Source organism: Hemitrygon akajei, chromosome 9 (assembly GCF_048418815.1).
Source record: "Hemitrygon akajei chromosome 9, sHemAka1.3, whole genome shotgun sequence".
Taxonomy (NCBI): domain Eukaryota; kingdom Metazoa; phylum Chordata; class Chondrichthyes; order Myliobatiformes; family Dasyatidae; genus Hemitrygon; species Hemitrygon akajei.
This window is the reverse complement of record NC_133132.1, coordinates 147018900-147032903: the sequence shown is the minus strand read 5'-3', so window position 1 is coordinate 147032903 and position 14004 is coordinate 147018900. Positions and strand designations below refer to the sequence as shown.

General features: G+C 39.1%; 1 protein-coding gene across 8 annotated transcripts in view; it reads left to right on the top strand.

The window, feature by feature from the left end:
* Positions 1-14004, top strand: part of LOC140733634 (intersectin-2-like) — a 216579-nt gene that overhangs the window by 90589 nt on the left and 111986 nt on the right. For all 8 annotated transcript variants that reach the window (XM_073057231.1, XM_073057229.1, XM_073057233.1 and 5 more), the window contains 6 exons: positions 2324-2387; positions 4597-4734; positions 9402-9493; positions 10698-10960; positions 12125-12274; positions 13338-13478. In XM_073057231.1, coding sequence (XP_072913332.1) covers positions 2324-2387; positions 4597-4734; positions 9402-9493; positions 10698-10960; positions 12125-12274; positions 13338-13478 — 848 coding nt within the window. The remainder of the gene's footprint in view (positions 1-2323; positions 2388-4596; positions 4735-9401; positions 9494-10697; positions 10961-12124; positions 12275-13337; positions 13479-14004) is intronic.

The window sequence follows — 14004 nt, the reverse complement described above, 5'->3', positions numbered from 1 at the left end:
AACTGGATCCTGATTTAACAGAAAGGCCAGTTGGTCTGTGTGGGCAGCAATGTCCCATTACGCTGAGCACTGGTGCTCCCCAGGGCTGTGTGCTCAGCCTGCTGCTGTCACATGACAGTTTTGCAGGATTCAGCTCAAGTTTGCAGTGGTTGGCCTCATCAACAACAATAACGTGTCGGAGCACAGGGAGGAAGTGGAGCAGCTGGTGGATTGGTGTGAGGACAACAACTTAAGTCTGAACGTGGAGAAGACCAAGGAAATCATTGTGGACTTCAGGAAGGTGCAGTTGAGCTACCTTGATCTGCATATACTTGGCTTCTCCTGGGAATTCACATCACAGATGACCTCACCTGATCCCTCAATAAGAAGGCACAGTTGCATTTCAACTTCCTAAGAAGATTGAGGTGAGCAAGGCTCCCACCCACCCACCCCCAATCTAAACTGAATTTTATAGGAACATCATTGGAAGTGTCCTGACAAGTTGCATCTCCAACTGGTATGAGAGCAGCTGAGTATCGGACCGGAAGTCCCTACAAAGGACTATGAGAATGGCAAGGAGGATCACAGGAGTCTCCCTACCATTCATCAGGGAGATTTGTCAGGAGTGCTACGTACACAGGGCCCTTAGTATTATCAAAGATTCACCCACCATCCAGCATCCTCTTTGACTCTCTACTATCGGGTAGCTGACTCCAATGCATAAAAACAAGATTGGTAGATATGGAAAACAGTTTCTTTCTTCCCTCAGGCCATTAGGCTTCTGACCTCCTGCATCACATTCAAAGTGATCAGTTAATCTGGCCTGTACTCCATTTTTAAAATTTTTTACACTTTGTTCATTGAAATGAATTGACTTTATTACTTACATTGTCCATATACATGAGGACATGTAATTCATCTATAGATTTTATCATTGCTTTCATAAGTTATTGTGTGTTATATGTGTGTTATGGGTGCTACTATGCTTTACACTCTGGTTCAGAGAAATGTCTCATTTGATGGTATCATATAGTTAAATGACAATAAACTTGATTTAACTTGTAATACTTTCCTACAGCCTGACAAGCGTACACTTTGCTGCTCCAAGTATAAAGAAAGGCCGTCTTGTTGCTGCTCAGAATCCAGAAACCTCGTGCTGTGACATGAGCAGTGGTGTTAACAACTGTAAAATACTTCCTTTACTTTAGCAGGCTGGAAAAGCAGCAGTTGATTTTTAAGAGTTTTTAGGTTTTTCTGATCATCAAAAAAAACAAAAAGGGCACTATTGTTGTTTCAGCTTGAACGTTCCAGAGTTCAGTTCCGGCGCTGCCTGTAAGGAGTATGTATGTTCTCCCCTTGAAATGCATGGGTTTCGTCTGGATGCTTCGGTTTCCTCCCACATTCCAAAGGTGCACCCTTTAGTAGGTTTATTGGTTATTGTAAATTGTCCTGTGATTAGGCTCATGGTTTACTGGGCAGTGTCACTTGTTGGGTGGAAATGCCTATTCTGGACTGTATCTCTAATAATAAAATGTGTTATAATTGGAATAACTTAAACATTTAAAAATGCATTTAAGGATTTGTACAACTTTCATCAATGACTAAACTTATTTTTTTTAACATATAAACTTGCTTTCCCCGGACCTCCTAAATTTTTGCCCACCAATCTTTACTGAATTAGTGGGGTCCTGGAATCCTGCATACCTGCACCAGATCTGACTTGGCACATCTTGCAAGAGACAAACCCTAGTGTAATTCTTGGAAATTCCAGTAAGACAGGGCTGTGATTTTAGTCACTCTGTAGAATCCAGGAGTGGTGCCATTGCATAAATTTGGATTTCCAAATCTATCAGTAGGTCTGGACATCCATAGCTGGCAGTGCCTGCAAAGAAATTCTGGATCACCTGCCATTTAAACATTCAGAATAGCTAGCAATAGTCAGTAGGTTCTAGACCTAGCTTCACTGAGAATCAAATAACATGATTACAGAACAGTAGCTACAGAATATAATTAAAACACAGGGTGACACTGGAGAAAAGCTGTGTAGGAGGGAAGTTACACCATTCAGGTGTAACTATAACACCTAAATTCAGTTTTACCATCTGTGTCTAGTCCTTTCCATTCCACTTAGATTGAGAAATAGTGCTTTTTCAGCCTTGCCAAATGTGAAGGTGCAACAGCAGTTGAAATTCTCAAGTAATTTTTATGTGCAAATGGTTATGACAGTGTTAAGTGGATAATTTTGTTCAGAAATGCTGCACTGTGAATGATGAGGGTGAACTCATTACTGGGGTAGTTGTAAGCAGAATATGCTAGCTTGCTAATGACTGGAATTCGTTTTTAGGTCCTCAAGCTAAGAATGCACTTGTTCAGTCCAATTTGTCACACAGTCAACTAGCCACCATATGGTAAGTCTGCTATAATTAAACTCTTTATTAAGTTCTCAAATTTCATACAAACTGCTGGTTGTAGAATTTTGCATGATTTAGCATTACATAAATTAACCTTTGAGTCATTTTAAAACTTGTTTTCTTTATAATGTTAATAATTGCTTTTAAGTGATTTAGTAGTTGGGTAATTTGCTGACAACTAGATTTTATTTAAATAATTTAATTTATTTAGTGCTACAGCCCGGAGTAGGCCCTTCCGGTCCTTTGAACTACACCACCCTTCCACTCCCACAACCCCAATTAACCCTAACCTAATGACAGGACAATTTACAATGACTGATTAACCTACCCGATACATCTTTGGACTGTGGGAAAACTCAAGTATTCTACAGAGAAGACTCCTTACGGGGGGGGGGGCACCGGAATTGAACACCACATGGATGAAGTAAATTAAATGCTGAATACCCTGACCTTGGATAACTTGTTCTTTTCATCTTTCAGTATCAGAATTGGCCATTTCTGCCTGCCATTATTTTGTCTTAGTTTTTCTCCTATTCTGGCTTGCTGGTCTTCCCGTGAGCAACATAAACTACTGACAAAATTATAATGGGCATTTTACTGCCACCAAATCAATTGGCCATACCTCATCAGAGATGCTTGGTGTTCTACCTATCCCTCCTGCACCTTCTCTGCTTTTGAAAACCAACTTCTGTCTGTTTCCCAGTTCTGAAGTTTGCTAGAACTTGAAACATTAACTGTTTCTCTTTCCACAGATGCACCCTAATCTCCATGTTTCTAGCATTTTCTAATTTTTTTAAATTCTAGGTTTCCAACAGCTGCAGATTTTTTTTTTTTTGATTTGCAACATGTTTTAAATCCACTTTAGGTATCATTATATGATACCTAGTACAGTTCACACACCCCTGCATTACGTATATCGTAAAAAGCAGCTATGTCTGGAGGTAAGGGAGGTGGATATTATCTGAGTTCAGACCAGGATCATGTTCCTGGAGTCCTTTGACTTAAGGAGGTGTGCAGGGAAGAGGGGGAATTGATGGTTCTTGAAAGGTACTGTTAACCCAATAGCTGAATGGGATTCTATTCTATAAGAAAACATGATAAATAAGTTAGGATCAGACTGTTCCCAGAAGAGAGAGACAGACAGACAAACAGACAAACAGGCAAAGATGGACATCATGTGCTGCTGGCAGATCATCAACTTAGTGCAAGACGCCTTTTAGTCTGCCTGAAACTTGTTGGTCTGCCAGCACATTGAGATATTTAGAAACATAGAAAACCGACAGCACAATACATGCCCTTCGGCCCACAAAGCTGTGCCGAACATGTCCTTACCTTAGAAATTATCTAGGGTTACCCATGGCCCTCTATTTTTCTAAACTCCACATACCTATCCAAGAGTCTCTTAAAAGACCCTATTGTATCTGCCTCCACCACCGTCACCGGCAGCCCATTTCACGCACTCACCACTCTCTGGGTGAAAAAAACACTTACCCCTGACATCTCCTCTGTACCTACTTCCAGTCACCTTAAAACTGTGCCATCTTGTGCTAGCCATTTCAGACCTGGGATAAAACCTCTTGACTATCTACACGATCAATGCCTCTATACACCTCTATCAGGTCACCTCTCATCCTCCGTCGCTCCAAGGAGAAAAAGCTGATAAAGCATGCCCCCTAATGCAGGCAACATCCTTGTAATCTCCTTTCCACCCTTTTTATGGTTTCCACATCCCTCCTGTAGATATTCATAGATGAATGCTGCCGACTGACACATTCTAGGTTGCAGGAGTGCTTACTGGGTGACGCACTGAAGCTTGGTGCAGCCACCACAAGGGCTCCTGGAGAAGGACTTCTTCTCCTGAAGAGAGAGGGGCCAAGTTGGGTGAAGAAGCCCCTCAATTTTTGTAGTAGTGCACCACCCAGGGAGCTAAATGATGGCAACAGACCTATTGGTTTTAAGGAATGTAGTTAAAAACACTATTTAACATATTGAATGTGAATGTAAGAATGAAAAGGCATTGCACAGGTGTTATTGTAAATAATTTTTATTATGAATAAAGTTTATTTTGATATAAAAAATAAGTTAAGTTTACCTCCCTCATTGTAAAATCAGTGATATTCCACATATTCTGAGAATTAACAGTTGTTCATTAGCCAACATAAAGTATGCCTTAATCCTCTTTGTCTATCACACCATTAAATTTCAGGAACCTGGCAGATGTTGATAAGGATGGAAAGCTCAGAGCAGAAGAGTTTATTTTAGCTATGCATTTAATTGACATGGCTAAGGCCGGTCAGCCGCTTCCCATCACTCTGCCCCTAGAACTGACACCTCCTTCATTTAGGTATGTGATTTTCTCTAAATGCTTGTATGGTCGTGCTGTAGTTTAGTTTACACTCTATTTCATTCCGTAAGTGTTAAGCTGTGCTAGATATTGAATGTGAACAGTGTTTGTACTTCATTCAAGAATCCTTTTTAACCAAGATAATCTAGAAATCCAGAAAAATCTAGCTAATGAAACAGTAGTCTTTAATCATTTAGAGAAAAAGACACGGATAAAGTTCGGTAGAACGTAGACTCGACATGACTTAAGCAGCACTGATTGGTTTATACTGTCAATTAAAATAATGAATGTGCAAAGAGTAGTGAATCTATAAACGGCAGAGAGATGAGTGTGATGGAGCATTTATTTTCTGTTGTTATGAGGCAGTTATGTACTTCCTTCTGCTCAATTAAACTTCTTTTTTGTATCACCAAATACTTTTTCCAACAACTTGGAAATGATCATAGCACCAGCTTTTATAAGAAAAGTCAAATATTACTGATGATTACAAATAATTTCAATATAAACCTGATGTATAATGTTTACTATAACTATAGAAGTCTAGAAGTCTAATTGAAATTATCGTCAGATACAGCACAATAATTCATGCACTGAAATTGATTTGAATATATTGCTGAAATATTTGTTTGTTGCATATATAGCAATATATTTATTAATAACACGTGTGTGCATATTTGTATGCATATGCACATGCCGCACAACAGCCAAAGTTTGCAGAAGAACTGTGGCAAATTCTCCAAGATGCTTGGAACAACCTATCAGCCAATTTTCTTATAAAACTGCAATTGGTGGTCATACCAAATATTGATTTGATTTAGACTTTTACTGTTTACTGCTCTTTAATTTCTTGATATTAAGAAACTTCTCATTTCAGTATTTTTGAAAGCATCTTCACTTTGCAGAATTTTTTTACATATGCCTGAGACTTTTGCATAGTACTATGTGTATGTGCGCATGTGTGTGTGAGACATATGTAGCAATATATAGAGCAATGTATGGATATAGATATATACAGTACCTACAAAAAGTATCCAACCCCCATCCCCCACACGGAAGTTTTCGTGTTTTATTGTTTTACAACATTGAATCACAGTGGATATAATTTGGCTTTTTTTGACACTGATCAACAGAAAAAGACACTTTCATGTCAAAGTGAAAACCGATCTCTACAAAGTAATCTAAATTATTTACAAATATAAGACACAAAATGATTGATTGCTTAAGTATTCACCTCTTTTAATGTGACTCACTAAATCATCACTGGTGCAGCCAATTGGTTTTAGAAGTCACATAATTAGTTAAATGGAGATCAGCTGTGTGCAGTCAAGGTGTTTCAATTGATTGTAGTGAAAATATACCTGTATCTGGAGGGTCCAGTAACTGGAAGAGTCAGTATCCTGGCAAAAACTACACCATGAAGACAAAAGAACATTCCAAGCAACTCTGCGAAAAGGTTTTTGAAAAGCACAAGTCAGGCGATGGATGCAAGAAAATTTCCAAGTCCCTGAATATCCCTTGGAGTACAGTTAAGTCAGTCATCAAAAAATGTAAAGAATATGGCACAGCTGTAAATCTGCCTAGAGCAAGCCATCCTCAAAAACTGAGTGTTCAAGAAGGGGACTAGTGAGGGAGGACATCAAGAAACCTATGACGACTCTGGGGGAGTTACAAGCTTCAGTGGCTGAGATGGGAGAGACTGCACATACAACAACTGTTGCCCGGGTGCTTCACCAGTCAAGGCTTCATGTGAGACTGGCAAAAAGAAAAAAAACTCGCATGAAATCTCAGCTAGAGTTTGCCAGAAGGCAAGTGGGAGACTCTGAAGTCAGCTGGAAGAAGGTTCTATGGTCTGATGAAACTAAAATTGAACTTATTGTCCATCAGACTACACACTATGCTTGGCGTAAGCCAAACACTGCACATCATCAAAAACACACCATTCCTACCGTAAAGCATGGTGGCGGCTGCATCATACTGTGGGGATGCTTCACTGCAGTAGGCCTTGGAAGGTTTGTGCAGGTAAAGGGTAAAATGAATGCAGCAAAATACAGGGAAGAGAGAGTGGAAAACATCAAGTTCCTTGGGATGCAGATCTCGGACAATCTCACCTGGTCCAGGAACACCACAGGGATTGTGAAACGAGCCCAGCAGAGATTGCACTTTCTGAGGAAGCTTAAACAAGCATCACTCCCCACTAACATCTTGACTACATTCTACAGAGGCGTGGTTGAGAGTGTGCTGACCTTTTGCATCACAACCTGGTACTCCAGCTGCAGTGCTGCCGACAAAAAAGCCTTGCGGAGGGTGGTTAGGGGAGCAGAGAAGGTTATTGGGGTCTCCCTACCTTCTGTCCAAGATCTCTTTCAGAGTTGATGCCTCCAGAAGACACGGTACATCATTAAAGACCCCTCACACCCTCTCCATGAACTGTTTGTTCTTCTGCCATCAGTTAAATGTTACAGGAGCATCAAAACTAAAACCACAAGGCTACTAAACAGCATCCTCCCACAGGCAGTCAGACTGCTAAATAGCTGCTCTACCTGACTCTGCTTTGGACACTTTTAACTTGTTTTTAACTGACATGTGGCTGTTGTGTTTTACTATTTATTGTTATGTTTATTATTTAGTGTTGCGTTTGTTATGTTATGATTGCACTGCTCCTGGAAAACGCTGTCTCATTCTGCCCTGCAGAGCTGATGTACGGTTAGAGTGACAATAAAGCTTTTGAATCTTGAAATCCTGATGCATCTGCAAGAGAACTGCGACTTTGGAGATTAGTTTTCCAGCAAGACAATGACCCCAAGCATAAAGCCAAAGCTACACAGGAATGGCTTAAAAACAACAAAGTTATTGTTGTGGTATGGCCAAATAAGAGCCCAGACCATAATCCAATTGAGAATCTGTGGCTGCACTTGAAAAGGGCTGTTCATTCACAATCCCCATGCAATGTGACAGAGCTTGAGCAGTTTTGTAAAGAAGAATGGGGACAAGCACTTTCTGTAAAAAAGCTAAATTAAATCCACTGTGGTTCAATGTTGCAAAGCATGAAATCTTTCAAAGGAGCGAATACTCTTCATAGGCAATGTATGTATAAGACCATATGACATTAGAGCAGAATTAGGCCCATCGCGTCTGTTCCATCATTGCATCATGGCTGATTTATTATCCTTCACAACTTTTTATTTAGTTATTGTGTTTCAGTGCAGAATAGGCCTTTCTGACCAAACTGCTCAGCAATTCCTGGATTTAATTCCAGCTTAATAATGGGACAATTTACAATGACCAACTAATCTACCAACCGGTACATCTTTGGACTGTGGGATGAAACCGGAGCACCCAGAGGAAACCCATGTGAGCATGGAGAGAACATGCAGACTCCTTACAGGCAACAGCACCCTGCCTTCTCCCCATAACCTTTGATGCCCTGACTAATCAATGACCTATCAACTTCCCCTTTAAATACAGTCAGTGACCCGTCCTCAACAGTCGTCTGTGGCACTGAATTCCACAGGTTCACCACCCTCTGGCTGAAGAATTTCCTCCTCATCTCTGCTCTAAATGGACATCCTTATTCTGTGGCTGTGCGCTCTGGTCCTAGACTCACTCACTACAAGAAACATTCTCTCCACATCACTCTATCTAAGCCTTTCAATATTCAGTAGGTTTAAATGAAATCTCTCCTCCTTCTTCCTTCTACCAACGTGTGTGGTCATGTACTTCCCTACACTATATTCCATCTGCCACTTCTATACCCATTCTCCCAGTCTGTTTAAATCCTTCTGCAGAATCCCAGTTTCCTCAACACTACCTGTCTGTCCACCTATTTTGTATCATCTGTGAACTTGGCCACAAAGCAATTAATTCTGGCATTCAAATCGTTACTATATAATGTGAAACGAAGCAGTCCCAATGCCAACCACTGTGGAACACCACTAATCACAAGCAGCCAACCAGAATTGGCCCCCTTTATTCCCACTCTTTGCCTCCTGCTGGTCAGCCAATCTTTTATCCATGCTAGTTTCCTTCCTGTAATACCATGGATACTTATCTTGTTGAGCAGCCTCCTGTGTGGCACCAGGTCAAGGGCCTTCTGAATATCCAAGTGTGCAACATCTATCCTTTACTTTATCTATTCTGCCTGTTATTTCCTCAAAGAATTCCAAAGGATTTGTCAGATAAGATTTCCACTTAAGGAAACAATGCTGATTTTGACCTACTTTATCCTGTGTCTTCAAGTACCCCAGAACTTCATCCTTAATAATGGGCTCCAACATCTTTCCAGCTACTGAAATCAGGCTAACTGGCCTAGGATTTCTTTTCTTCTACCTCCTTCCCTTCTTAAAGAATGGTGTGACATGAAAGTCAGGACATGAAGGGATACGGGGAGAAGGCAGGAGATTGGGGCTGAGAGGAAAATTTGATCAGCCATGGTGAAATGGTGGAGCAGACTCGATGGGTCATATGGCCTAATTCTGCTCCTATATCTTATGTTTTATGGAATTTTTGTGGAAGCAATTTTATTTGCAGTGAAATAGTTCTGATAAACCTTTGAAAAAACACATCTTGTTTATATCAATGCATATGTGATTGGCGATAGATCATGGTTATAATGTTTTCTTTGTGCTTGGCGAAAAATCGTCTTTCTAATGTTTTCTTTTCCTTTTTAGATCAAGCAAATGGGGTGAAGGAATAAATGGAACACAACCTCAATATCAGGAAATAGCAGAGGAAACTCAGGAAGCCCAGAAAAAGTCACCTGGTAAATTGATTGAACTACATGCATCTTGTCTCCCTTGCATGAATAGATTGTATGATATTGAAGAAAGGTGTATTATTACTGCTGTTACCACCTTGTTGAAAGTTGCTATAATAAAATAATCAAAGTTTTAGGAATGCTGTATAGTTGTTTTACTGTATTCTACAAATCTTTATTCAAAATGCGCATCAACTGCTGAAAAGTAGTAATGTTCCTAAAGTGTACATAACATTGCATACAAAGCATTAAGTCAAAACAATTATTCTGCTTTCAGGTACGGTGAAGTGCTCAATCAGTATTAAATGTTAAATAACATTTTTAATGCCTTCTATTTAAGATAAGTATGCAGGCATATTCTCTTCAGGCTTTACCTGTCATAGAACGATAAAATTGTGCACAATTCAAGACCAGTCCAACGAATCCATTCCTGAAATCCTATTTTTTTCTCAATAAGCACAGATTCAGCTGTTTTCCAAATAAATCTTTCTTCGTGCTAAATTATTTAGTGTTAGTATGATATTTAACTAGTTCTTGTAATCTAACACTAAGTAGTCACAGGTAGAGAGCCTGAATTTACTATTGAGTGGAAAGAACAGCTAACTCTTTAAAGCACAATGCTCATGCATAATCTGTCCCTGATTAATGGCTGTTCCTTCAAAATCAATCAGTGGGACTCGAACTCCTGTGATTTATATAAAAAGAACCCCAATTTGGAGAATGAGGATAACCCTGATTAAAATAAGTTGCTATCTTTTGAATACACTTCACTGTATTCTGAATATTCCTGACTGTGGATCTGCATGTATTTATATTACTTGCTTTATTTTGATCTTTACTTCTCTTTTGGACCAGTTTGATTCTAGAATATCACCAGCAAATGCATACAGAAACTTCTATTCTATGCTACTTTTCTTCCCACTTTAAGGCACTTCTTAAAACTTTAATCAAACTCTTTGTCATATTTTCTCATGTCTTATGCACCTGATGTCAGGTTTTCTCTTATAGTTGGTCTTGTAGTTTTAAAACATTATAGAAGACTGAAATTTTATTCCTACAATAAAGGCACCACGTTATTCATGTCTATAAGTAATTAAAGTTAAAATAACTATCAGAATGAAAAGGCCTATATGTGTTGCCATTTTCAATCCTCTTTGATGGCTAAAATTCTAATGGTACTCAGACATTTTTTTATTTTTGATATTTCTAGTCACTTTCGAGGATAAAAGAAAAGCGAACTACGAAAAGGGTAATGCAGAGTTGGAGCGTAGGCGGCAGACCCTTCTGGAACAGCAGCAGCGAGAGGCTAATCGCAGAGCACAGCGTGAGAAGGAGGAACAGGAAAGAAAGGAGCGAGAGCAGCAGGAGCAAGAACGGAAAAAGCAGCTGGAAATTGAGAAAAGATTGGAGAAGCAGCGTGAGCTTGAGCGTCAAAAGGAAGAACAAAGGAGGAAGGAAGTCGAAAAGCGAGAGGTTTGTGACAAATAATTTCAAGTGCTAGGAGCGCGCTACATTTTCCAGTTTCTGTGCTGAGCTGAAATGTTGAGGATGAATCTAAATTCTACATTAAGTTGAGTGCATCTGTTAAACTTGTTCCCTGGTTCGATATGTTATAATGTGAATTTTTGAATGTTAACCCCGGTCATTGAGAAGGGTATGGATTTGTCTCATTACTCCAGACTGCTTCCTACCATCTGGCTTAACAGTACTGGAGGGTAAATGCCTCAAGAAATGAGGCAGAAAGAGTGAGTTTTATTCTCTATATATTTATATCAAGAAATTAACCCAATTACTTGTTGCTTACCTGAATTGCTAGAGCTAAATCACCTGCATATCTTTATCACCTCCTGTCCCTTCACTCACATAAAGTATTTTATGGGAGAAAACTACTGCTTTAAAGTCAACACATCTATTTTATATGTATGAATATTTCCATGTTACTTGACTAGGGTTCTTTGAGACCATTTCATGCTAATCTTATTTACATAGGCAGAGGTGGTACCTCATAAATTCAGGATGAACCTCATGTGAAATATGATGATTTGCTTTAAAAAGTTGGTGTAATTAAATTAGTTTTGAGTTGTATCAATAAACTTCCTATGTATGATGGTCATGATTTTCATATTATTTCAAGCAACGCAGAACCAATTCAACATAAAATTAGAAACATAGAAAACCTACAGCACAATACAGGCCCTTTGGCCCACGAAGTTGTGCGGAACATGTCCCTACCTTAGAACTACCTAGGCTTTACCCATAGCCCTGTATTTTTCTAAGCTCCATGTAACCATCCAGGAATCTCTTAAAAGATCCTATCGCTTCCACCTCCGCCGCCGCCGCTGGCTGCCCATTCCACGCACTCACCATTCTCTGCGTAAAAAAACTTAACCCTGACATCTCCTCTGTACCTACTTCCAAGCGCCTTAAGACTATGCCCTCTCGTGCTAGCCATTTCAGTCTCGGGGAAAAGCCTCTGACTATCCACACGATCAATGCCTCTTTACCAATTTAAAGCAGTTTTGGTTTTACTGAGGTTTATTTTGCCTTTGCATTCTTCCAATTTAGAAGGGCAAGTTTTCACATCTTAAGAAATTAATTTTCTGCAATGATATTTATGTTTTATTGTGTACCTTTTAGGCAGCAAAGCAGGAACTAGAACGGCAGCGACAGATTGAATGGGAGCGAATCCGGCGACAGGAACTCCTTAACCAACGGAACCGAGAACAAGATGAGATTGTGCAGTTAAAGGCTAAAAGGAAAAGTTTGGAACTTGAACTGGAGGCATTAGTAAGTAGATTAGCAAAATGACATCTGTTTTACGTATCAGTTGTTCATTTTAGCTGTATTAATGCTGAGATTTTGCTCAGCATAATGAGTTTTCAGGCTTGTGACCATCTTTCATTTATGTTACTAAATGTTCCTAAAATTGGTCGATAAAAGGATCAGACCGCACAGAAACAGGCCGTTGGGTCAACTATGTCTTTTCTCCCCCATTGTATCTATCTACACCAATTCATTTAGATCCTTATTTCCATCCTTTAAATTTAGTTTATTATTGTATATTTGTTCATAGAAAATTAATGCTCTGAAATTGCAGTTTCAAATATACTCTGTTTTTAATGGGATGATACATTGGAAAGCCAAGGAGTATTTTTACAGATTCCAGATTTAAATGTGTCCCTGGGGCATGCAGTTAATAGCTGTCAAATGGACTGGAATGATGTGCAAATATTAGGTCTTCTTGACAACCTCAGTCTGACAAAATATTTTAAAGACGAAACCTTTTAGAGAGCAATATAGTGTAAGAATTTCTTAGTGTTTTTAATATCATGAATTTCCATTCACTTGACTAGGGTAAGAACTTATCATTAAGAACTGCAGGTAATACTTCTTAAAAGAAGTTGGTACCAATTTGCATTAACGGTCTTAAAATGAGTGGGTTAAACTGCCTGACTTCATTTGCCTGTGATGCAGCCATTTTTATGAATACATTTAATGTGGTCTTTTGTGGAATGAGGAATGTCACCTCTAATCTGAAGACACCCCAACACTCACTCCTACTAAAGCAGAAGTTAAACATGAGCAAAGTTATTATGGTTGGATAAATAAAAATTCTCTTGCTGTTGTAATTAATGAGGTTATCCAACTTCAGGAAAATAGAACTAATTATCTTGACTCAGAATCAAATATAACTTTTGCAATTAATATTATGTGGGAAGGAGGCCCTGTCTAACCCCACAGTGTGTTCTTACTGGTGTGTTGTCATTTCAGTTTTTCTTTGAATTAGTACAATTGCTATTGTTCAGTTTTTTTTCTTTAAACACTAAATGTAACCATTACACTTTTATAGAGTGAGAAGCAGCGAAATGTTGCAAGCAAAGTGCAGGAAGTGAAGAGCAGAAAAGAAGTTCAAGAAAATGAACTTAATCTCATAAATCAGAAGCATGATCAGAGGAGAACAGAAGTGAATGTTTTGCAGCAACAACTTCAGGTAGTGACCTCTCCTTACTACTATAATAGATTGTTGTGGATAAGCTGCCTTTGTTTGAATGTGTGTATTTACTCGAATCTCTTGAGGAAGGATAACAATTTGAAATATTCTGTATTGGATTAATTGCCAACTTGGAACAAGTTCATCTGGTCTATATTACTTTCATGCACAGTTTAAAACAAAGGGACAATGCTAAAGTATGGATGTACCATTTCTATGTGCTATCAAATAGTAGGAGCCAGTAGTTCCAAAGGAAGCAACTGGTGCCCAGCTGCAAGCACTAGTAAATGTCTGAACCTGTGTCATTTTACTTAGAGTGAGAGCTGTACTGAGCACCTGTCTTCCACTCATCATAATCATGATCTGCCATGTTGTAATGTTACAGCCATAAGGTAATATTTTAGACTCCACTTGGAGTCCTATGTTCAGTTCTGGTCACCACACTACAGGAAGGATGTGGATATTATAGAAAGAGTGCAGAGGAGATTTACAAGGATGTTGCCTGGATTGGAGAGTGTGCCTTATG